This window comes from Myxocyprinus asiaticus, chromosome 7 (genome assembly GCF_019703515.2).
Source record: "Myxocyprinus asiaticus isolate MX2 ecotype Aquarium Trade chromosome 7, UBuf_Myxa_2, whole genome shotgun sequence".
Lineage (NCBI taxonomy): Eukaryota > Metazoa > Chordata > Actinopteri > Cypriniformes > Catostomidae > Myxocyprinus > Myxocyprinus asiaticus.
Window position 1 is genome coordinate 14,348,490 of NC_059350.1, and position 23,153 is coordinate 14,371,642.

The 23,153-nt window shown below is 40.5% G+C and overlaps 1 protein-coding gene across 1 annotated transcript in view; it reads right to left on the minus strand.

The window, feature by feature from the left end:
- slc43a1b (solute carrier family 43 member 1b) overlaps positions 1–18,894 on the minus strand; it is a 35,817-nt gene extending 16,923 nt beyond the window's left edge. The window contains exons 1-2 of the mRNA XM_051703247.1: positions 18,762–18,894; positions 171–328 (exon numbers count right to left, since the gene is read on the minus strand). Coding sequence (XP_051559207.1) covers positions 171–328; positions 18,762–18,772 — 169 coding nt within the window. The 5' untranslated portion in view covers positions 18,773–18,894. The remainder of the gene's footprint in view (positions 1–170; positions 329–18,761) is intronic.
- Positions 18,895–23,153: the final 4,259 nt, after the last annotated feature.

Consider the following 23,153-nt stretch of genomic DNA (forward strand, 5'->3'; position numbering starts at 1 on the left):
TCAGGTACATTAAAGTCTCTTTGCATGCAGTCAGATTTATATTACATGATGGACTGCACTGATTTTAGTTTGACCTGTGTATATACTGTACTGTAGGTCTGCATGTTTTTCTATGAAACTGCTACTACCAAATTTAAATAATACTTTGCCATAATGTTAGAGCCATGTACCTGTGCACAGGTGTGAGTAGAAGCCCTCATTCTTCAGCATGATGAGGAGGGAGCCCCAACCAAGCAACACAGCAGAGAAGAGCAGGTTTTCAATGATTGCTGTGACTGCCATCCACCAGCGCCTCCTATAGGCCTGAGAGAGTGATGGAGCCATTGCACTAGGAGAAGGAGAAAGAAAAAGTTGGGATTATAGCCATGTATGCAACATGATCTTAATGCAACATAGTCACAATTTAATATTTTGAATATGACTATTTTGTATTGACATTTTAAACAAATAAGGCATACTCTGGTGTCTCATTGTGTGTGTGTGTGTTTTTTTTTTAAAGCTTTACAGACACAAATCCCAACTTTTTTGTTGTGAGAACTTTTAGATATGTTTATTATGCAAATTATTATCTATTACAAATTCTACATAGCATGAGGCTTCCTTTAAACATATGAAATGTCTATATCCTCTCCTTAAAATGGTGATTTTGGCCTGTCCCACATCAGAGGTTTTAACCTTCTCGACTGTATCTCCAACAATTAAAGGGATAGTTCACCAAAAAATTTGAATTCTCTCATCATTTACTCACTTTCATGCCATCCCAGATGTATATGACTTTCTTTCTTCTGCTGAGCACAAACGAAGACTTTTAGAAGAATATCTCAGCTCTGTTGGTTCTTTCAATGCAAGTGAAGGGTGGCCAGACCTTTGAAGCTCCAAAAATCACATAAAGGCAACATAAAAGTAATCTATTAAACTTCAGTGGTTTAACATATGTCTTCTGAAACGATCCAATCACTTTGGGTGAGAAACAGGTCAATATATAAGTCCTTTTTTAAAATAAATCTCCAAAAAGTGGAAAGTGGAAATTAATAGTAAAAAAGGACTTAAATATTGATCTGTTTCTTACCCATACCTATCATATCGCTAAAGAAGATATTAATTTAACCACTGGAGTCATATGGATTACTTTTATGCTGCCTTTATATCATTTTTGGAGCTTAAAAGGTCTGGTCACCATTTACTTGTATTGTATGGACCTACAGAGCTGAAATATTCTTCTAAAAATATTTGTTTGTGTTCTGCAGAAGAACAGAAGTCACACACATCTGGGATGGCATGAGGGTGAGTAATGATGAGAGAATTTTCATTTTTGGTTGAACAATCCCTTTTAAATCACACAACCATGTCATAATTTTATTATAATTTGTTGAATTGATATGAAATTTATTTTAGTAAAAAACTAAGTTCAACATTTTGCACACAACCATATTGCCAAAAATGTAATGTTGTTTAAAAATGTGATACCCAAGATTAAACATCATTTGGACCCTTTGGTGGGAAAACAAGTAAATAATCTCCATTACATTTTCTTAATTGTTACACAAACTGTAGCTGGACCTTTCAACCCTCTTGCTTAATTTATTGCAAGAAAATTACAAAAGCTCAACATCTTAATTTAGGACATATTTGCATCACAGTTACTTGCAACCCTATTACCAAAATGTCATGTATTTTGTCCATTTAATTTTGAAGTTTGAAGCTCCAAAGACTAATTTCTTCCTGAATGTATACCAAGGACCACAAATGTAAATATAATCCTGTTTGCATAGGCAGTCATGTATGAATAGACACCCTCTTTTTTTCACCATGAACTGCTGCACTCATTCAGGAAATTCATTTGGAAAACACCAAGGTACATTCTCTACGCTTGCTTGTTTGTGATCAGATTTCAAATTCATGAATACTGTATACATAAGAAACAGGATCTGTACAAACTTATGTCAGAACATGTTCACTTAGATTAGCACATTCTTGTCCAAGAAATGTTTATGTAGCAAAACTAAAGAGACATAAAACTGTGGACATTTAGAATGGAGTGTAAACTTCTCTCACCCAAATAACTACTCAAGTTCAGTCTTGTTTGGTTTTGCCTGAAAAAGTGTGTAATGTACAGTACTGTGCAAATGTTTTAGGCACTTGTGAAAAATGTTGCATAGTGAGGATGTCTTCAAAAATAATGACATAAATAGTTTTCATTTATCAATTAACATCATACAAAGTCCAGTAAACATAAAAAAAGCTAAATCAATATTCGGTGTTACCACATTTGCCTTTAAAACAGCCCCAATTCTCCTAGGTACACCTGGACACAGTTTTTCTTGGTTGTTGGCAGATAAGATGTTCCAAGCTTCTTGGAGAATTCACCACAGTTCTTCTATCTATTTAGGCTGTCTCAACTGCTTTTGTCTCTTCATTTAATCCCAGACTGACTCGATGTTCAGTGGGGGGCTTTGTGGGGGCCATGACATCTGTTGCAGGGCTCCCTGTTCTTCTAGTCTAATCTTTTCTATTTGCAAAAGTAATGTTTGGGAGTCTAACATTTATATTTCCTACTGACACACTAAAGCTGAAGATATAAATAACCATCTTAAGACAAATGTTTTTGTGAAACAACATATGTGCCTAAGACGTTTGCATAGTAATGTATATGTGACAATATGTTGCCAGCTGTACTATACATAAAACAATCTGATCCTGAGTGCTGCTTAGTAAATTCATCAAATGTATGATGTACTGTAAAACAAATTAATATATGTAAACTATGTAGTGGCCAAAAAATATCTATTTTAACAGCTTCTTAAAAATAGCCACCCTTTGCCATGATTACAGCTCTGCACACACTGGGCATTCTCTCACCCAGTTTTGTGACGTATCCACCTGGGAAGCTTTTAAAACAGTAATGAAGGCGTTTCCATATATGCTGGATGCTTATTGGCTGCCTTTCTTTCACTATCCAGTCCAACTCATCCATTTAAAAAAAGTTTTCTAAAGAACAAATGTATACTTGTCTTCAGGCATTTAACCATAAAGTCATAACACAATATAAATTCAGTCAAGTGTGTCCACACTTTTGACTGGTAGTGTCTATCCGTGTATGTTTTGAATTCAGTTTGATACAACCATATGTCTAACATGAGTTGGTTTAGGACTGGTTAAGACAGGCTGAAGTATTTTTATTATCCACTGAGCACATGTTCACAGACTCCCTGGCCTGCTAACACCAGAAATAGCCACAGACGCTCATGGCACACCATAAGCATCTCACAAGCAGTGTGACTGATTGCACTGATGCAAACACATACTGTACAATAAACAATGCTTTAACACCCATATGAACTACAAATCACTATTTTTAGTATATCTAACCTAGATCATTAACAGTATTCATGATTTGGGGACTGAAGGTAAAAGTTTAAAAATCTGTAATTGAAAATCTCATAAACCATAATATTTATAGACCACTAATATGAATATTTGGGGGCTCGTGTCCCCTTCACTGTCTATTGTGGTTATGGCCCTGTGATACATTTCTCTAGAGCACCATGGGGCATCGCCCCATACACAGCTCTCAGATGCCCAATTCTCATCACTCATCCGCGGCTGTCACAGATCCAACTGACCTTCCCGCCACAAACACTCAACCTTCCCGCTCCCCCAAATACTGATCACCTGCACCTGTTTCCAATCACCGTGTCAATCAGCTCCTCTATATAACACTCCACTCTTCCTTCAGTCTTCGTCTGGTATCAAAGCAGTATACAGACTCACTTACCTTCTACTTACCTGACTCTTCAGACGCCATTCCAGTGTGCTCCCTCGACGATTCCTCTCCAGCGCTATTCCGAAGTTTGTTCCAAGTCTCCTCTCCTGCGTCTCCTTCCCTTGGTGTTATCCTCCAACCCAAGTAATACTTCTACCTGCAAATACAATAACCTCCATCAAGTACTGTTGTCTGTTCTTGAACCAATCTGCTCATTCACCACTCACCTGCCATTTGCTGTCTGTGTTTGTGTTTGTTCAAATAAATACCTGCTTTTGGGTTCACCACCATCTTCGAGTCTGGGTTACTGTTAAAGGATACCAGACCATCAAGAATCATGAACCCAGCAGGTCCAGATCCCATCCAGGAGCTGGTTGACATGCTCTGTCAAGCAGTAACCACCTCATCTAACCCCACTGCCCCACCGATCTCGAACAAGACTTCCGCAATATCTTCACCGGTCTATTCTGCCAGTCCCTTGGTCAATCCAGCACCATACTCCGTATCGGCGGAGAACTGCGGTGGCTTTTTGCTTCAATGTTCGCTCGCCCTAGAGATGCAGCCGCATCTATTCCCCACAGAGCGGTCTAAGGTGGCGTATATCATCAACTTGCTCTCTGGACGAGCACTGCAGTGGGCCCAACTACTTTGGGAGCAGTCCCATTACTCAAACTTTTGAGAGCTTCACTCGACACTTCAGAGAGGTTTTTGGACACCCTGCGGGTGATACTTCCACTGGTGAACAACTCTGTAATCTTCATCAAGGTAAAGTCTCCGTCCAAGATTACACTCTCAAGTTCTGCACCCTAGCAGCCTCTAGTGGATGGAATGAGACTGCTCTACTCACCACTTACCATCAGGGGCTCGACCCAACGCTGCGGCTGCATCTCTCTCTTCATTTGATGACACCATGGGGCTCGAGCGCTTCATCCAACATCCAGAGTCGCCAACCAAATGAAGCCCTGCCTCAATGAAGTGCCCGCCTTGCAGTCTCCGCCTGTTCCTCCACAATCACCCTCAATCCAATCTTCAGAACCAGGCGGGAAGCCTATGCAGATGGAAGCTTCCCGGCTATCATCGGCAGAATACCAGCATCGGTTGACCCAGTGGTTGTGCCTGTACTGTGGTGGTAAGGGACATGTCATCTCGGTGTGTCCTATTCATCCTCCGTGCCCACTGGTGAGCAATGTTACTTACTCTAAAGTTTGTTCCTCTCCCATGTCTACAAGTGTGATGCTTACTGCTCCCAACTTTTCCCTTACAGTACTCACACTCCTCGACTCTGGGTCAGCCGGCAACTTCATCTCAGATGCGCTCTGTCACCAACTCCAGCTCCATCCGCGGCCATGTCAGCCCAACCTAAAGATCCAATCCATTATTGGCAAACCCATCAGCAGAGGTGTGATTCGTCATTGTGTGGGTCCCGTGACGCTCCAAGTCGAAACCATCACCCTCCTGGTTTTGGAGAACTCCACCGCTGACATCGTGTTGGGACGCCCATGGCTCAAACTGCATTCCCCCATCATTTACTGGTCTTCCGGCGACGTCTTGAAGTGGGGCTCCCAACGCTTTCCTACCTGTTTCCCCAATCTTCCCATTCCAAGGCCCTCGACTATCGCCAAGAAATCTCCTCCTCTCTGTCTCAACTCCTCCTCCATCGAGAGTCCTATCCACTCCACCTCTGTGGAAATCCCATCCTGTTACTCCCACTTCCAGGACGTCTTCTGCCCACTCCGCACCTCACAACTTCCTCCTCACCGACCTTGGGACTGTGCGACAGACCTTCTCCCCGGTGAGCCAGTGCCCCGTGGCAAAATATATCCTCTCTCCAACCCTGAATGGAAGGCCATGGAGGAGTACATCGAGGAGGCTCTCAACCAAGGCTACATCCGACCTTCCACATCCCCTGCTGCTTCGAGCTTTTTCTTCGTGGCGAAGAAGGAAGGAGGTCTCCGGCCCTGTATTGATTACCGCTCCCTTAACAAGATAATGGTAAAGTTCCGATATCCACTTCCCCTCGTCCCGGCTGCTTTGGAACTGTTGAGAGGAGTTACCGTCTTCACCAAGCCTGCGCAGCGCGTATAACCTCATTCGAATCCGGAGGGGAAATGAATGGAAGACAGCCTTTGTAACTCCAACCGGCCACTATGAGTACCGGGTGATGCCGTATGGCCTGGTCAACTCTCCCTCTGTGTTCCAGGGCTTCATGAATGAGGTGTTCCGTAAGTACCTCCATAGATTCGTCCTCGGTTACATCGACGACATTCTAGTGTACTCACGGAACGAGACCGACCATCGTAAACACTTTGTGCTAGTGTTGGAAAAGCTGAGGGAATACCATCTGTACCTCAAGGCTGAGAAATGTTCCTTTCATTAGTCTTCCCTCTAGTTCCTAGGTTACAACATCAGCCCTGAGGGTATCCAGATGGATGAGGGGAAGGTAGAGGCTGTGCAATCCTGGCCCACTCCTACTACCATCAAGGAACTCCAGCGCTTCTTGGGTTTTGCCAACTTCTGTCATCGCTTTATCAGAAATTACATCTCCCTCACAGCCCCCTTAACATCTCTTCTCAGATCCAAGCCTAAATCTCTGACCTGGAACTCTGAGGCTTCCTACGCCTTCCAACATCTGAATGAGGGCTTCACCATGGCTCCACTTCTCATCCACCCCGATCTTAGTAAGCTTTTTGTGGTTGAAGAAGATGCCTCCACTAACGGCGTAGGAGCCGTGCTTTCTCAGCAGCAGGGGAAACCATCTAAGCTCCATCCATGTGCCTTCTTCTCTCTAAAACTCTCCCCGGCGGAGCAAAATTATGACATCGGAAACCGGGATCTCCTGGCTGTCAAGTTGGCCCTGAAAGAGTGGCGGCATTAGCTAGAGGGGGCCCAACACCCCTTCCAGGTACTAACAGACCACAAGAACCTCGAGTACCTTCAGGAGGCTTGTCATCTAAATCCTCGCCAAGCATGTTGGGCCATCTTCTTCACACGCTTCAGTTTCACCATCTCCTATCGTCCGGGGAACAAGAACATCAAGGCGGATGCCCTTTCCCGACTTTACATTCCAGAGGAAAGCCCTGAGAAGTCGGACACCATCCTTCCTCCTCACATAATTGTAAGCCCTATCCAATGGTCCCTGGATGATAGAATCTCTGATGCCACCACCACTGAACCTGCTCCACCAGGCTGTCCCACCAAAAGAACCTTTGTACCCTCCTCTCAACGTTTATCACTCATTGACTCCGTCCACTCCTCCTTGGGCACTGGCCACCCTGGGACCAATAGGACCCTCTTGCTTATCCAGGACTGGTTCTGGTGGCCGCGCATGGACAAAGATGTCAGAAGGTTCGTCCAGGGATGCCCGGAATGTGCCATTTCCCGAACTCCTTGACATCTACCGACTGGTAAGCTCCTTCCGCTACCCATCCCACGCCGACCCTGGTCACACCTTGGGGTCGACTTTATCATGGACCTGCAATCCTCTGAGGGATTCACCTGTGTTTTGGTGGTCGTTGACCGCTTCTCCAAAGCCTGCAAGTTGATACCCCTCAAGGGTCTTCCCATCGCCCTTGAAACTGCTGAAGCCCTCTTCAACCATGAGTTCCGAAACTATGGGATTCCCGAAGATATTGTCTCAGACAGAGGTCCCCAGTTCATTTCTAGGGTCTGGAGAGCTTTCTTTTCCATCATGGGAGTGACCATCAGCCTCTCTTCCGGATATCATCCTCAGAGCAACGGGCAGACTGAGAGGAAAATTCAGGAGATCAGCCGTTTATTTCGAACCTTCTGTCATCGCCGCCAGAACCGTTGGAGTCATTTTCTGTCCTGGGCCGAGTATGCACAGAATTCCTTACGTCAACCCTCCACCAACCTAACACCCTTCCAGTGCGTACTCGGCTACCAACCTCCTCTTTTCCCCTGGTCCGGAGAGCCATCTGATGTTCCAGCAGTCAACCATTGGTTTAGAGAGAGCGAGAGGGTCTGGGACTTAGTCCGCCATCACCTTTAGAGGGCTGTGCGCTGTCAGAAGATCCTTGCCGATGCCCAGAGATCATCAACTCCCAGTTACCAAACCGGGCAGAAGGTTTGGCTCTCCACTAAGGATATCTGGCTGCACCTACCATGCAAAAAGCTAAGTCCCTGTTACATTGGTCCCTTCACTATCACTAAACAAATTAATCCAGTCACCTACCAACTCCAACTTCCCCCCGAATACCGCATTCACCCTACTTTCCACGTCTCCTTCCTGAAACCTCACTATCCGTCTCTCTCTCCTCACCCCTCAGAACCTGATCCAGCTGACGACCCCCCCAGCCGCTAATCCTGGATGACAGACCCGTTTACGCGGTTCATGATATCCTGGACTCCCGACGCCTCAGGGGTCACCTCGAGTACCTCGTAGACTGGGAGGGCTACCTGCAAATACAATAACCTCCAAGTACTGTTGTCTGTTCCTGAACCAATCTGCTCATTCACCACTCACCTGCCATTTGCTGTCTGTGTTTGTGTTTGTTCAAATAAATACCTGCTTTTGGGTTCACCACCATCTTTGAGTCTGGGTTACTGTTACAGTGGCCTGCTCTCCATTACAGTGAATCACTAAATACAATATTACAACAATTTTATTTTTTAGCTTCCCCTATGTTATATGTTTTACTTTATTTTTTTAATCAAAATGTGGTTATCATATACACAACCCAACAACCAGTTTCCTTATTAATTAACTAATGTGAAACATTTGTACTTCGTCATAATGAATTATGTAACAGTTGTTGTTGTAAACAGGGACTGAAAATGTTTCAAGAACTGAAAAAAATAAAATGAAAACAAATTTTTTTTTTTATTTTTTTTGCAAAACCTAACCTGAAAACAAGAACGAAGTCCCTTTCAATTGTTCCAGAGTGAAACTTTATTTTTAAATGTTGGTAGCCAGTTAAGAACCGGTTAATTTTGTTGCAATAATTTTTTTCCCATGAAACCAGTCTAAATGGCTTATTACTGTAAATTTTCAGAATTACACCACTTCCTGTTGCCCAAAAAATTAGGCTTCACTCTTTTTAGTAGAACATGATAAGCATGTGCTCTGATTCTGAAGGAAACTGCATGTAACAGTTCAAGGTCGGGCAAGGAGGAGGAGGAAACCGGCTGAACAGTACAGTAAACATAATGTTTTAATGTCAAACTTAACTTTAAACTAACAAAACACAGACACACATGCAACACGGCCGCGTGCGTCTCTATCTCTCTCTCGAACTTGTGCCTCCGGCTCCCCTTTATCTCGCTCTCCCGCTGATCAGCTGATTCCACGCCGGCTGTGCACCATCACGGCCCGGCCACGCCCTCCTCCTCGTCAAAACTGCATTTCACTGAATCACACATTTCTTTGCCTTAATGCGTGTTGTAGATGTAGCCTTCTGTGACATGCTGAAGACCTTTTAGAAAACTATATATAAAGTGGAAATAAAAAGTATGTGAACCCTTTGGAATTAGCTGGTTTTCTGCATTAATTGGTCATAAAATGTGATCTCATCTTAATCAAAGTCACAAGTATAGACAAACAACAATGTGGTTAAGCTAACAACACAAACTATCTTTTATGTCTTTACTGAACACATCCCATTAAACGTTCACAGGGCTGTGGAAAAAGTAAGTGAACCTCTATGCTAGACTTCAACAAAAGCTAATTTGAGTCAGGAGTTGGCAAACCTGGCATCCAATTTATGAAACGAGATTGGAGGTGCTACTTTGCCTCATAAAAAGCACTCAAACATTTTGATTTTGCTATTCACAAGAAGCATCTGCTGACGTGGACTATGCATCGCAAAAAAGAGGTCTAATAAGATCTACGATCAAAGAATTGTTCCTTTGCATGAAGCTGGAAAGGGTTACAAAGTTATCTCGAAGAGTTTAGATATTCATCTGTCCACAGTTAGACAAACTGTCTATAAATGGAGATGATTTATTATTGTGGTTACTTTCCCTAGAATTGGCCGTCCAGCCAAGATGACTTAAAGGACACACCGCAGAATGCTCAATGAGGTAAAAAAGAACCCTAGAGTGACAGCTAAAGACTTGAAGGAATCATGGGAACTGGTTAACATCTCTGTTAATGAGTCTACTATATGGAAAAAATAAAAAAGCATGGTGTCCATGGCAGGACACCACGAAGAAAGCTACTGCTTTCCAACAAAAACATTGCTGTGCGCCTAAATTTGCCAAAGACCACCTTGACACTCCACACGGTAAATGTTTTGTGGACTGATTAAACTTATGTTGAATTGTTTGGGAAGAACATGCAGCTGAGCTCCTGAGTTGAAACCCTGTTCTTTTCGGGTGATTCGTGAAAAAGACCCGGTTCAAAAGAGTCATTTGTTCATGACTCACTCGCACTGGGTTTGTTGTTGCGTGCAGTGAGCTCATCACAACAGAACGGGTGAAAAGCGGCGTGAGACACACTGGTGCACCCTCTAAAGATGTATTCAATAACTCACAAGATAACATCTGACGAAACTGCATATGAACGCACACAAACTGACCTAGATTTTAAATGATTATCGCAATCAATTAATTTTGGTCGCATATGCGACCATTTTAGTCGCAGTCTGGAGCTCTGCACATCCCAAAGACTTTCAATTGGGTTAAGGTCAGGACTCTGTGGTGGCCAATTCATGTGTGAAAATGATTCCTCACACTCCCTGAACCACTCTTTCACAATTTGAGCCCCATGAATCTTGGCATTGTCGTCCTGGAATATGCCCGTGCTGTCAGGGAAGAAAAAATCCATTGATGGGATAACCTGGTCATTCAGTACATTCATGTACTCAGCTGACTTCATTTTATTGCCGCATAATGTTGCTGAGCTTAGACCTGACCAATTGAAGCAACACTGCCTCCAGAGGCTTGTACAGTGGGCACTATGCAAGATGGGTGCATCACTTCATGCGCTTCCTTTCTTAACCTGACGCACCCATCGCTTTAGAATAGCGTAAATCTGGACTCATCAGACCACATGACCTTTTTCCATTGCTCCATAGTCCAACCTTTATGCTCCCTAGCAAATTGAAGTCGTTTTTTCCGATTAGCCTCACTAACAAGTGGCTATTTTGTGGCCACACAGCTGTTTAGTCCCAATCCTGTATGTTCTCGTCGCATTGTGCGTGTGGAAATGTTCTCACTTTCACTATTAAATATAGCTGTGAGTTCTACTGGTGATTTTTTACAACGTGACTTCACCAAGCATTTTAGTGATCTCCGATTACGATCATTCAAGATTTGTTTCCGACCACATTTCTTCCGCAAAGCTGATGGTTCACCACTATGCTTCCAGGTTTTAATAATGCGTTTGACAGTTCTTAACCCAATTCCAGTGATTTCAGCAATGTCCTTAGCTGTTTTCTTTGCTTGATGCAGGCCAATAATTTGCCCCTTCTGAAACACAGTAACATCTTTTCCACGACCATGGGATACATCTTCCGACATGGTTGTTAAAGAAATGAGAAGCTAGAGGAGGTCATGTGACGCCATGTGAGGAGCGGACATGTAAATGGCGAGCTCTGCGCATTTTGCTAGTTTTTAATTATTTTTATGTCATAAACCGGTGAGATTCGATACACCCAGCTACGTACGTATCTGTTCTTTGAAGTCAACATGGCAAAGAATTAAAAAATCCTCGGGCTCTGGAGATATTAAAAGACACTTATGTGCTCAAGCTGATACCTCAGATAGGCCCACAGACCAGGGACTGGGTTTGGACAGTGCGGCGGGAGAAATTCAATGCTAACTTACCTACATGTCTGTGATGCTGACGAAAGTTGTTGCTGACTTAGAGGATCTTGCTGTAATACATCGATCGATTACTGCGATGGAAACGAAATTCTCTGAGTTGGTTACAAGAATCGGGGACGTTGAGAGACGGATCGATTATCTGAAGTCATCGGAGAGGGAATTAGCTGCTAATTCACTAGCGACCAAAGTAGATTTGGAACGCGTTTTGGAAAAACTGGAGAATTTGGAGAATCGTAATCGGCGAAACAACGTCCGAATTGTTGGAATTCCTGAGCACAAAGAAGGCAGAGATATGGTGAAATTCCTAGATGAGCTCTTCCCAAGTCTGCTCGACATGACAGGCCACAAGCTGGAAATCGAGCAAGCTCACAAAGTCCCGGCTAGCAGATTGGCTGAGGGAGACAGGTCCCGATCAATTCTGGCCAAATTTCTGAGATCATCCGATAAAGATCTCGTGTTGCACGAGGCGAGGAGCAAAGGAAAGCTTTCTTGGAAGAATCACAGCATTTTCTTGTACTTTGTGAATTCAACAAGAGAGAAATGTGACCGATTCAAGGAATGCAAGAAACTCTTACATCAACGGAAGATCGCTTTTGCACTGATGTTTCCGGCCAAACTGAGAATAGATACTAAGGATGGCCACAAAATATTTACATGCCCACAACAAGCTATGTCTTTCATAAAATCAATGGACTGAGGAAGTCATGGTGTGTTTCTCATGTGCCTCCAAGTGAACTTAACTCGCTGAGCATACACTCTACGGTCTGAGGAAGCTGGGTGCCATTTTTGTTTCTTTTTGTGTTGGTTCCGCCTAGCGGCTAGAGTATGTTTTGTGGAATAACACTCCTTCAAGAAACTTTTGCATCAACGAAGGGTCGCTTTTACACTGAAGTTCCTGGCCAAATTGAGAACAGATACTAAGGATGGCTGCAAAATATTTACATGCCCACAACAAGCTATGTCTTTCATAAAATCAATGGACTGAGGAAGTCATGGTGTGTTTCCCATGTGCCCCCAGGTGAACTTAACTCGCTGAGCATACACTCTACGGTCTGAGGAAGCTGGGTGCCATTTTTGTTTCTTTTTGTGTTGGTTCCGCCTAGCGGCTAGAGTATGTTTTGTGGAATAACACTCCTTCAAGAAACTTTTGCATCAACGAAGGGTCGCTTTTACACTGAAGTTCCTGGCCAAATTGAGAACAGATACTAAGGATGGCTGCAAAATATTTACATGCCCACAACAAGCTATGTCTTTCATAAAATCAATGGACTGAGGAAGTCATGGTGTGTTTCTCATGTGCCTCCAAGTGAGCTTGTCTCACTGAACATACACTTGATCGTCCGAGGAAGCTGGGTGCCTTTTTTGTTTCTTTTTGTGCTGGTTCCGCCTAGCAGCTGGAGTTTGTTTTGTGGAATAACACTCCTTCGGGACAGTTGTAGATGAATCTGCTCTTTCTTTGTGCTTATGCCTCCTATTGGCTGGAGTTTGTTTTGTGGAGTATTTTTTGCAGGACATTGGAAGGATTACAGCAACTGCTGCACTTATGAAACAGCCAGAGCACTGAACATTCATTTGATTGTCCAAGGAAACTGAACAGCTTTATTTATTTATTTTTTATGTGCTGATTCCGCTAGCGGCTGGAATTTGTTTTGTGGAGGAACACACCTTCTAGATAGTTTTGTGAATGTATCTACACATACTTTGTGTTTATTCTGCCTATTGGCTGGAGTTTGTTTTATAGATTACTTTCTGTTTTGTAATTCTGTCTCACAAAATTTGTACAGAAGCACCGGACTTGAGCAATCCGATGGCAAAGTTGTTGCGGGGACTCTCGTAGGCGTACATGGACTGTTTGAGTTTAGAAGGATGGACGCCAGTTGGCGCTGTCATGCGAGGGGTTAATGCGCACGTTTTTACTTTTTCTGTTTGTTTGGTTCTGGGGGAAGTTCGGGGTCTGACTGTGGCACTAATGTTGGAATGTGGTTTTATAATTTTATTTCTGACATACAATATATTTTTTGTAATATGTCAAAATGTCAAATGTTAATATGAGTGGATTATCTCTCTCCACGTGGAATGTGAATGGGCTGGGGCACCCCATAAAAAGAAGGAAGGTTATTAGTTTTCCTAAACGTAAGAAATATGATATAGTGTTTCTTCAAGAAACACATTTTTCCCGCAGGAAGCTGTAAAATTTGGGAAGATATGGGGTGGACATGTTTTCTTTAGTGCTGGCTCATGTAAGAGCAGGGGAGTCATTACATTGGTAAATAAGCATTTCCAATTCAAATGTCTCAAACAAATTAAAGATAAATTAGGAAGAGTCATTATTGTTTTAGCTGAAATTCAGGGGCAAAGGTTGAATTTGGCTAATATTTACGCACCTAACGCTGATGATCAGGGCTTTTTTATAGATCTTGAAGGGATGTTGCAAGCCGCTGGCACCCCTCACGATATAATTTTGAGAGGAGACTTTAATCTATTGATGGACTCAGTCCTTGATCATAGTGAAGCAAAAGTGTGTAAGCCCACTAGAGCAACACTGACGCTCCACAGGATGTGTAAAAATCTTGGTCTTACAGATATTTGGAGACTTTGGAACTCATCTGGTAGGGACTATACATTTTTTTCATCAGTCCATAAAATTTATTCTAGAATAGTTTTTTTTATTTTATTTTTTTTTTGTATGTATATCTAAGTCCCTCGTTTCATCTGTTGACTGCTCAATAGGAAACATCTTAGTCTCAGATCACGCCCTGGTGAGTTTAGAGGTGTTGCCACATATGGAGAAAAATAAATCATATAGTTGGTGTTTTAATGTATCCCTTTTGCAAAATCCTGATTTCCAACAAATGTTAAAGGCTGAAATCAATGGTTATTTGGAGACCAACTGGTCCTCAGTATCCTCTGTAGGCATGGCTTGGGAGGCACTTAAGGCAGTTCTTAGGGGTCGGATCATACAGTATGCCTCATTCATCAAAAAATTCAAAGCACGAGAACTTGTGGAGTTGGAAGAGAATATTAAAAGTACCGAGACAGAACTGAAGTGCCAAATGTCATCTGATGGCCTCAGAGAATTGACCCGATTAAAATACAGATATAATACTATTTTGTCGCGGAAGGTGGAGTTTTGGTTATTTAGGGCAAGACAGTCATATTTTGAGTCAGGGGACAAAGCAGGGAAGCTTTTGGCTAGATATATAAAGCAGAGAGAGAGTCTTTTTCTACCATTCCCTCAGCCATTGATATTAATAATGCTTTTAAAGAATTCTATTTTGATCTTTATAGTTCCACATCTTCATCTACTGATGAAGATATTAGAAACTTTGTGGAACCATTAGATTTCCCTAGACTGACAACTGAGCAAAACATTTTTCTTGATTCTGAGATAAACTTGGAGGAGCTTGACGAGGTAATTAAGGCCCTGCCTACAGGCAAGGCTCCAGGGCCAGATGGCTTTGCCGCTGAATTTTTTTAGAACTTATGCTACAGAACTGGCTCCATTTTTGTTAGAAGTTTATACGGAATCATTAAAGAATGGAAAAATTCCGCCAACCATGACACAAGCCCGGATCAGTCTGATTCTTAAAAAGGACGAAGATCCAAGTGAGTGTAAGCGTTACCATCCAATTTCCCTGATACAGCTAGACGTTAAAATTTTGTCAAAAATTCTGGCTAAAAGATTAAGTAAAGTTATGACATCTCTTATACATACAGATCAGGTGGGGTTTACTCAGGGCCGCAGCAATTCTGATAACATTAGGCATTTCATCAATATCATGTGGTCAGTGGCGAATGATCAGACTCCAGTCGCTGCCAACTCGCTTGACGCTGAAAAGGCGTTTGATATGGTAGAATGGGATTATCTTTTTAAGATTTTGGAAATGTATGCATTCGGGAATACTTTTAATGAATGGATTAAGTTACTTTATAGACACATGGTAGCGGCGGTACAAACAAATGGATTAATTTCAGATTATTTTACTCTGGATAGGGCCATCCAGCAGGGTTGCCCTCTTTCCCCATTATTGTTCTGTCTCGCCCTGGAACCATTAGCAGCCGTGATAAGAAAGGAGGATGATTTTCCAGGGGTGATGGCGGGAGGTGTGGCACCTAAGCTTTTACTTTATGCAGATTATATTTTATTATTCGCCTCTGACCCCATTAGATCTATGCCTTGTCTCCACAGGATTATTAGTTCCTTCTCTAAATTCTCAGGTTACAGAGTCAATTGGTCTAAATTCAAAGCTCTGACAGCATACTGCCCAGTAACAGATTTTCAGCCGGGCAACTTCCAGTGGCCTAAACAGGGCATTAAGTATTTGGGCATTTTATTCCCAGCTAATTTGTGTGATTTAGTTAGAGTTAATTTCGACCCTTTAATAAAAACATTTTCGATCTATGTGGACAGGTGAGCTTCATTACATTTATCTATGATTGGGAAAGTTAATGTTATTAAAATGAATTGTATTCCAAAATTCAACTACCTGCTGCAATCTCTCCCTGTAGATGTCCCCCTCTCTTATTTCAAGCAATTTGATAGCATAGTGCAGTCCTTTATTTGGAATGGTAAACGTCCCAGATTACATTTCAATAAGTTACATAGGCCGATTGACAAAGGTGGGCTAGGCCTACCCAAGATTTTGTTTTAGTATTATGCATTCGGTCTCAGACATTTGGCTCATTGGTCACTTCCACCTGAGAGAGCCCCTCCCTGGTTTCGTATTGAACAGGAAGTCCTTGCCCCTATTTTGCCATTGCAAAGCATTTCTGTCAAAATAACTGGAGAAGTTAAGTTACCTCGCATTTGCACGTGGTTTGGACAAAAGTGTCCAGAGTGTTTAATTCAGACATTCATTTAAATGTTGCTTCGAGCATATGGCTGAACCCTAAATTACGTATTAATAAGTCCCCTTTCTGTTGGTCAGAGTGGATTGTGAGGTGGGTTACTACATTCGGTGACCTGTATGAGAGTGGAGTTTTGAGATCTTTTGAGAATTTGGTTCATCATTTTGGGATTCCCAGATCTCAGCTGCACCACCTGCTCTGTATTGTTTTTTGGGAGTAGCACACACACCCCTAAAGCGGCAGATACTTTGGGAGAGGTGATTACTGCTTTTGGAAAAGGTCATGAGGCATCAGTGTATTACTCCCTGCTAATTCAGAGTTTGGGGGACGAAGCATTCAATTCTATCAAGAGATTATGGGAGAAAGATTTGAACTTGGTATTGGAGGAAGGAGTGTGGACTAGGATTCTAAAAAATTTCAAGTCTGCATCTAGAGATGCAAGGGTTTGCCTTATGCAATTTAAGATTTTACATAGATTTTATAGGACAACCTTTAGATTATATAGGCTTGGTCTTAAAGACACACCCACCTGCTGGCAATGCCAATCAGAAGTTGGAGACACAACCTATGTTTTTTGGAGGTGTGTTAAGATCCAAGAATTTTGGTTGAAGGTTCAGAGTAATTTGTGTGACGTTTTGGGCACTCAAATTTTACTTTGCCCCAGACTTTGTATTTTGGGCGATGGGGCGGTCATAAATTTGGGGGACAAATATATAAAAAATTGGGTTCTGACTAGTATTATGATTGGCAGACAAATTATTTTAAGGGGTTGGAAGTCAGATGGAGGGCCATCATTTCCGGAGTGGTGTGCAGAGATGGGGAGGGTGGCAGCTTTTGAGGAGGTGGCAGGTAGAAGGCTGGGGTTTGGGGACTTATTTCTCAGAAAGTGGGGTAGGTATTTGGTGGTTTTGGGGGACTCTCGGGGAAGGGATGAGGAGAGAGAAGTTTAGATTAATTATTTATATTTATTAATATTATATTTATTTGTTATTTTATTTATTTTTTGTTTGTTTGTTTGCGTGTGTATTATTTTATGTGACCACGGGGGTGTTCGTTGGGGGTTCGTTGGGTTAACATAAAAGTTAAATGTTGATTCGGTGTGTATGTGTTGTGTTTTTCTCTGTTGTGTTTTTTTCTTTGAATCAATCAAAAAAGGTTCATTTTAACAGGTTACTATTGTTGAATGTGTTATTATACCTGGTGCATTTATAACATGCAAAGTAAAATGGCTTACTATTTGTTAGGTATTGTATGAAACTAAGTCACCCTTTTATGCATGTTGTTATAACCACATGTCAGTGCATTCGTAAATAAATGATTAACTCATGAAAACATTTTTTTTTTTTTAATGAGAAGCTACACACTGCATCAGTTAGGGTTAAAAGAACTGTTGCCAGCTGAAACATATTAATCACTGCAATAATGATCCAATCATAGGCTCTTAAGTATCTGCTTATTTAAATCCAAATGGCAACCTTTTTTTTTTTTTTTTTTTTTTTTTTTTTGGCCAGGCAGTGTACATTAAATCATCATCGAGTATAAAACAGCTTCTTTTATTGATCTAGTCTGAATTCTACTCCTAGAATGAGACATAACGTCATTGATAATACATTTTAATGTCACATTAGTTAAGGTTTTACAGAGCCTCATAATTAAATGTACCTAACGTCTCCCACAGCATAAAGGATTGTGTCTGAATGTTCAGACAAGTTATCAATTGGAAAAGAGGTAGCGGAATGCTGGAACCGTAAAGGGGAAAAAAATACAGTTTCTGGTCAGAACGAAACGAAATGAAAAATTTTGTTTTTAATCCCTGGTATAAATGCTGAGATACTGCATCCACTAATAAGGCCTTCCACTCATGACAAGATGAACTGGTTTTCCAAAGGTCAAAGACCACTTTCCTAAGTAAAACACAAACACACACCACTAAACAGCTGTTTCCTTCACACTGACTGCAGCTGCTACCTCGTGCTCTGCAGCTCACTGGAAGTGCCGCGTTTACTAAAGGAAAACTCGCGCTCATTTAATTGCCTATATCAAGCTGTACAATATAGTATATATGAAAGCAAGTTTCATTATTGCAGGCACAAAAATGAGCGCACTCTCAACAAGAACGTTCCTAAACGTAAACATATTATTACTGAATTATTTCGATTAAGGACATCGTCTCCAATGCAAAATAAGACATTTCATCATCCAACTGGTGTACACTCTCCTTACGAAATTAACTGATAAAGTCCTATATTTATAAATCTGAATCAATGGCATGCGAAAATTATTTATCAAATATTTTTCAGCTCTTTTAAAAAGTTGCCAAGAGCGCTGAAACACGCCCATGCGCATTGAGAGAGGGCACACTTACCAGTTTCTCATACACTGATATTTATAGCTATCGGATGAGTCTGGTTTTCCTCTGTTAGACTTCTTTCCAGTGCTATAACTTAGCGTTTTCTGTTCGTGCACTCCACGTTGTGCCAACAATTGTGTACAAACTACAGAGGATATGACAAGTTTTGTCAGCGCTCTCTCTCTCTCTCTCTCTCTCTCTCTCTCTCTCTCTCACTCCCTCCCTCTGGTCTTTTTGTCTATAAATGGCTCCAGGCATTGACCCTCCATACCTCCCCACCTTTCCAAACTGAACGCTATTTATGATTATTTCCCAGAGAGCACACACGAGACTGTCAGTGTAAAAGAGCCAAAAGCCTGTCAGCTGGTAACGGTTCTACTAGCGCCCTCGTGTGGCTATGACATTATTGACTCGAACGGGGCGATTTGAGTCCCATTGGTATCCGCATGATGACTTAATATACTGACATTTAAAATACAAAATATAAGTAACTGTATTCCACTACAGTTATAATTTAAATAATTGGTAATTAGAATAGAGTTACATTCAAAACGTATTTTGATTAATGAAGAGATTACTTTGCATTTTATTGTCATTTGTTTCATTTAATATTTAGTCCTTTCAGATGGAAAACATTTATACATATAAATGATGCGATCCAAAGTGCATTTGAACAGCGGTGAAACACTTATGTTTAAACACTTAAACTCTTATGATGTGTTATATTCATACGAGCAGACGGAGAAGTAAGTTTGAAGTATGTTTGGAGCAGAAGAAATAGAAATAAACCTTGTGTAAATCGTCAGCTTTATGCTAAGATAAAATGCTATTTCTAGCCGTTTTACAGGTACATGTTACCAGGCACGATCATATTTTTTTATCAAGAAAATTCACGTTGGATCATAATTTCTTTTTTTCTAGTAAGAACTTTGATATTAGGGCAAAAATCATATTCTTGATAATAATTTTTGTACTGTTTTCCTGTAAAAATGTCTAAAAATCCTTAAAACAAGATCAATTTTATTGATCTTGTTTACAAACAACACTGCATAAGATATTTAGGTTTTTCAGAGAATGTATTTTTAACATGTGTATTTTGTTTGACTGTACTGGCAGAATTTTTATAGTCAAAACAAGTGAAAAAATCCACCAGTGCTGAAGAAGTAATCCAAAGTATTTTGAATACGTTACTGACCTTGAGTAATCTAACGGAATACGTTACAAATTACATTTTACAGCATGTACAAAGGTAAACTTTTCTGATGACCCAGAATTTTTTAAATTTTACATCTATATCAGTTGAGTGACACATTCAAAGTCACAGTGTGAATATATAACCTAGTATTTCTAAATAGCAGGATTTTTTAAAAATACAGCCATGTCATAATTATTCAACCCTTACTGCATGAAGCTGTTTCTTAAATATGTAAGACTACACAAGTAATTGTTTTAAAACAAAATTAATTCATCAATCTGCAATGGCACTTATTTAAATTGTAAAATTTAAGTTGTGTTGTAAGCAAAAATGTATTTCTATGCAAAAAAATACAATTAAAAATAAGCTGTCTCAAAAGCTAATAGAGGAGATTATTTCATTACACAAGAAAGGTCATGGCTAAAAGTACATTTCCAAGGCACTTCAATTTCCAGTAGACAAAGTTGGCAGCACCATTCATACATTTATTAAATATGGTACAACAGAAACCTTCTTGGGGTGTGGAAGAAAGCAAAACTTCACCAAGGGAAATGTTGACTTGAATATTCAAGAAGTAATTAGGAAAGACCTGTGGAGTCCTGGAAGAAGGTTTTAAAGACATATGACCCTAAACTGAAAATGAGTTTTAGACCCATGGGTCAGCAGTACAACTGGAGTAAGATGACAAGGTGATGACAAGAACGACACCATCCCCACAGTCAAGCATGGAGTTGGGTCAGTCCTGTTATGGGGGTGTTTTGCGGCTGCAGGAAATGGCTATCCTGACTATGTGACTTACACCATGGATTCTTTCAGGTGTCAGGCCATTTTGGCATGAAAAATGTGATGCCTTCAGTGTGTAAATTGAAGCTCGGTGACCACTGGACTTTCCAGCAAGGCAATAACACCAAGGATACATTCAAGTTGTCCAAAATCTGGTTCAGGGATAGGTCGTGGAATGTCCTTAAATGGCCCTTTCAGTCCATCGTTAAAATCCCATTGCAAACCTTTGTTGGGATTTCAAGGAAGCAGTGGCAGCACAGAAACCAAAGAATGTCAATGAGCTGGAAGCTTTTGCTCATGAGAAATGTGTAAAAATTCTAATAGAGAGGTGTCCGAAGCCTGAGAACACTTACCTGAAACATTTATTTGTTGTTATTAAGGATAAAGGATGCTCCACAAATGATTGACTTTGGGGATTGAATATTTTTGACATTACATTTGTGGAGAGAATTAGTTATTTTTTATTTTTAAATTTGGGTAAACTGAACTCTTTGTTCTCAAAATCACTCAAATGTGTATTAAAAATGTACTTTGTCTGTTTACTGAGGTTTTAGTTGGTGTTTTAATTCACATCACCAGAATGTATTGCTGGCCAGGGGGGTTGAATAATTTTGATTGCAACTGTATATATAAAAGATATTTTGAAATTTCCATGAAAAGGCACATTGCGTTCAAGTCAAACGGAGTAACCCTAGCAAACTTCTATGTATTCGTGACTCAAAAATTAATAATATTTGTTCCACAAATCATTTGAAATTTATGATTGTATTCAGTCAAGTGTATTTAAAAGGATTGTTCACCCAAAAATGAAAATAAAAGTAATAAAAAGCATAAAAGAAATCCATATGGTTTACTCCAGTGGTTTAATTTATGTCTTCTGAAGAGATGAAATCACTTTTGAGTGAGAAACAGATCAAAATTTGGATCTTTTTTTTTTTAATATATAAATCTCCACTTTCACTTTCGGAATGTGAAAGTGAATGTGGAGATTTATAGTAAAAAAAAAGGACTGAAATATTGATCTGTTTCTCACCCATACCAATCATATCACTTATGAAGACATATCTTAAACCGTCATATGGATTACTTTTATGCTGCCTTTATGTGATTTTTGGAGCTTGAAATTTCTGGTCACCATTCACTTGCATTGTATGAGCCTACAAAGCTGAGATATTCTTCTAAAAATCTTTGTTCTGCTGAAGAAAAAAAGTCATACACATTTGGGATGGCATGAGGGTGGGGTAAATGATGAGAGAATTTTCATTTTTGGGTGAACATTCCCTTTAAGGTGGAAAGGAAGAGTTTTAATACCTTTTACTTCATAGTTACACCACTTTACATTTTTAAAGTCATGAAATATTTTTTTGGTAGAAAATGCTATAAACAACTTTTCAAAAATGTTTGAAACCAACATGGACTCAATATTACATTTAAATGAACTAGATACATGTGTTTTAAACTAGATTTTTAAAAGATTTCTCATTTTAATAATCTCAGACAACATAATTTGTCAACGATATTGAATTTAGTCACTGTTTTGATATATGATTGGTCTGTAACAACAGCAACATAAGTTCAGCCAACTGACCCCATTCATCATTATTACAGTTTGATGGGCAATATATAATTAAAACCAAAATTCTACCTAAATATAGCTTTTTAATCAAATTAACATATCATGCTTTGTCTGCATAGTTTTGTCCTAAAATTCATTATGCATTTTGTGAGCATAGTGTAGTTCCTAATAATGCATCAAGCCTCTCTGTGATAAGAAATAGGCTCATGACTCATAAGCCATCACTGTTGTGCCTTTGAAAAGCATACTTGATACATTCATGATGCTGTTCTTCTATATGATGACGTCACATAAAAAATTTGGCCTTGTTTGACATTCAGTGACAAAAGATATAAAGATTAAGATTTCAGAAACTTGGACTGTTGTGCCTTTTTTCAGAAAGGCAACAGTGTTATGAGAGGAAGCCATGTAAGTAGAGCAGCCTTAAGCAGAATGTAAACTGTTACCAATTTTTCCACACCTGATGTCAGCCGGTAAAGAATCCAGTATCTAATTGGAAATAGAATTGCATAAGCCCATGATTTCCTGATTTTCTGGAGCAGATCATTTATGTTGGTCATAGTTAAAAGCCATAGTTATTAACAGTAAATAATAAAAGCACACCTGCATATGGATTTATAAAAGAATTTGTTCTTACTCATGTCTGAAAAAGGACTGTAAGGCACTATCCCCTGAAGCTGGTTTGATGTGTTGTGCATTCTGAGATCCTACTCTGCTCACTACAATTATACAGAGTGGTTATCTGAGTTACTGTAGCCTTTCTGTCAGCTCGAAGCAGTCTGGCCATTCTCCGTTGACGTCTCTCATCAACAAGGCGATTCCGTCCATAGAACTGCCACTCACTGGATGTTTT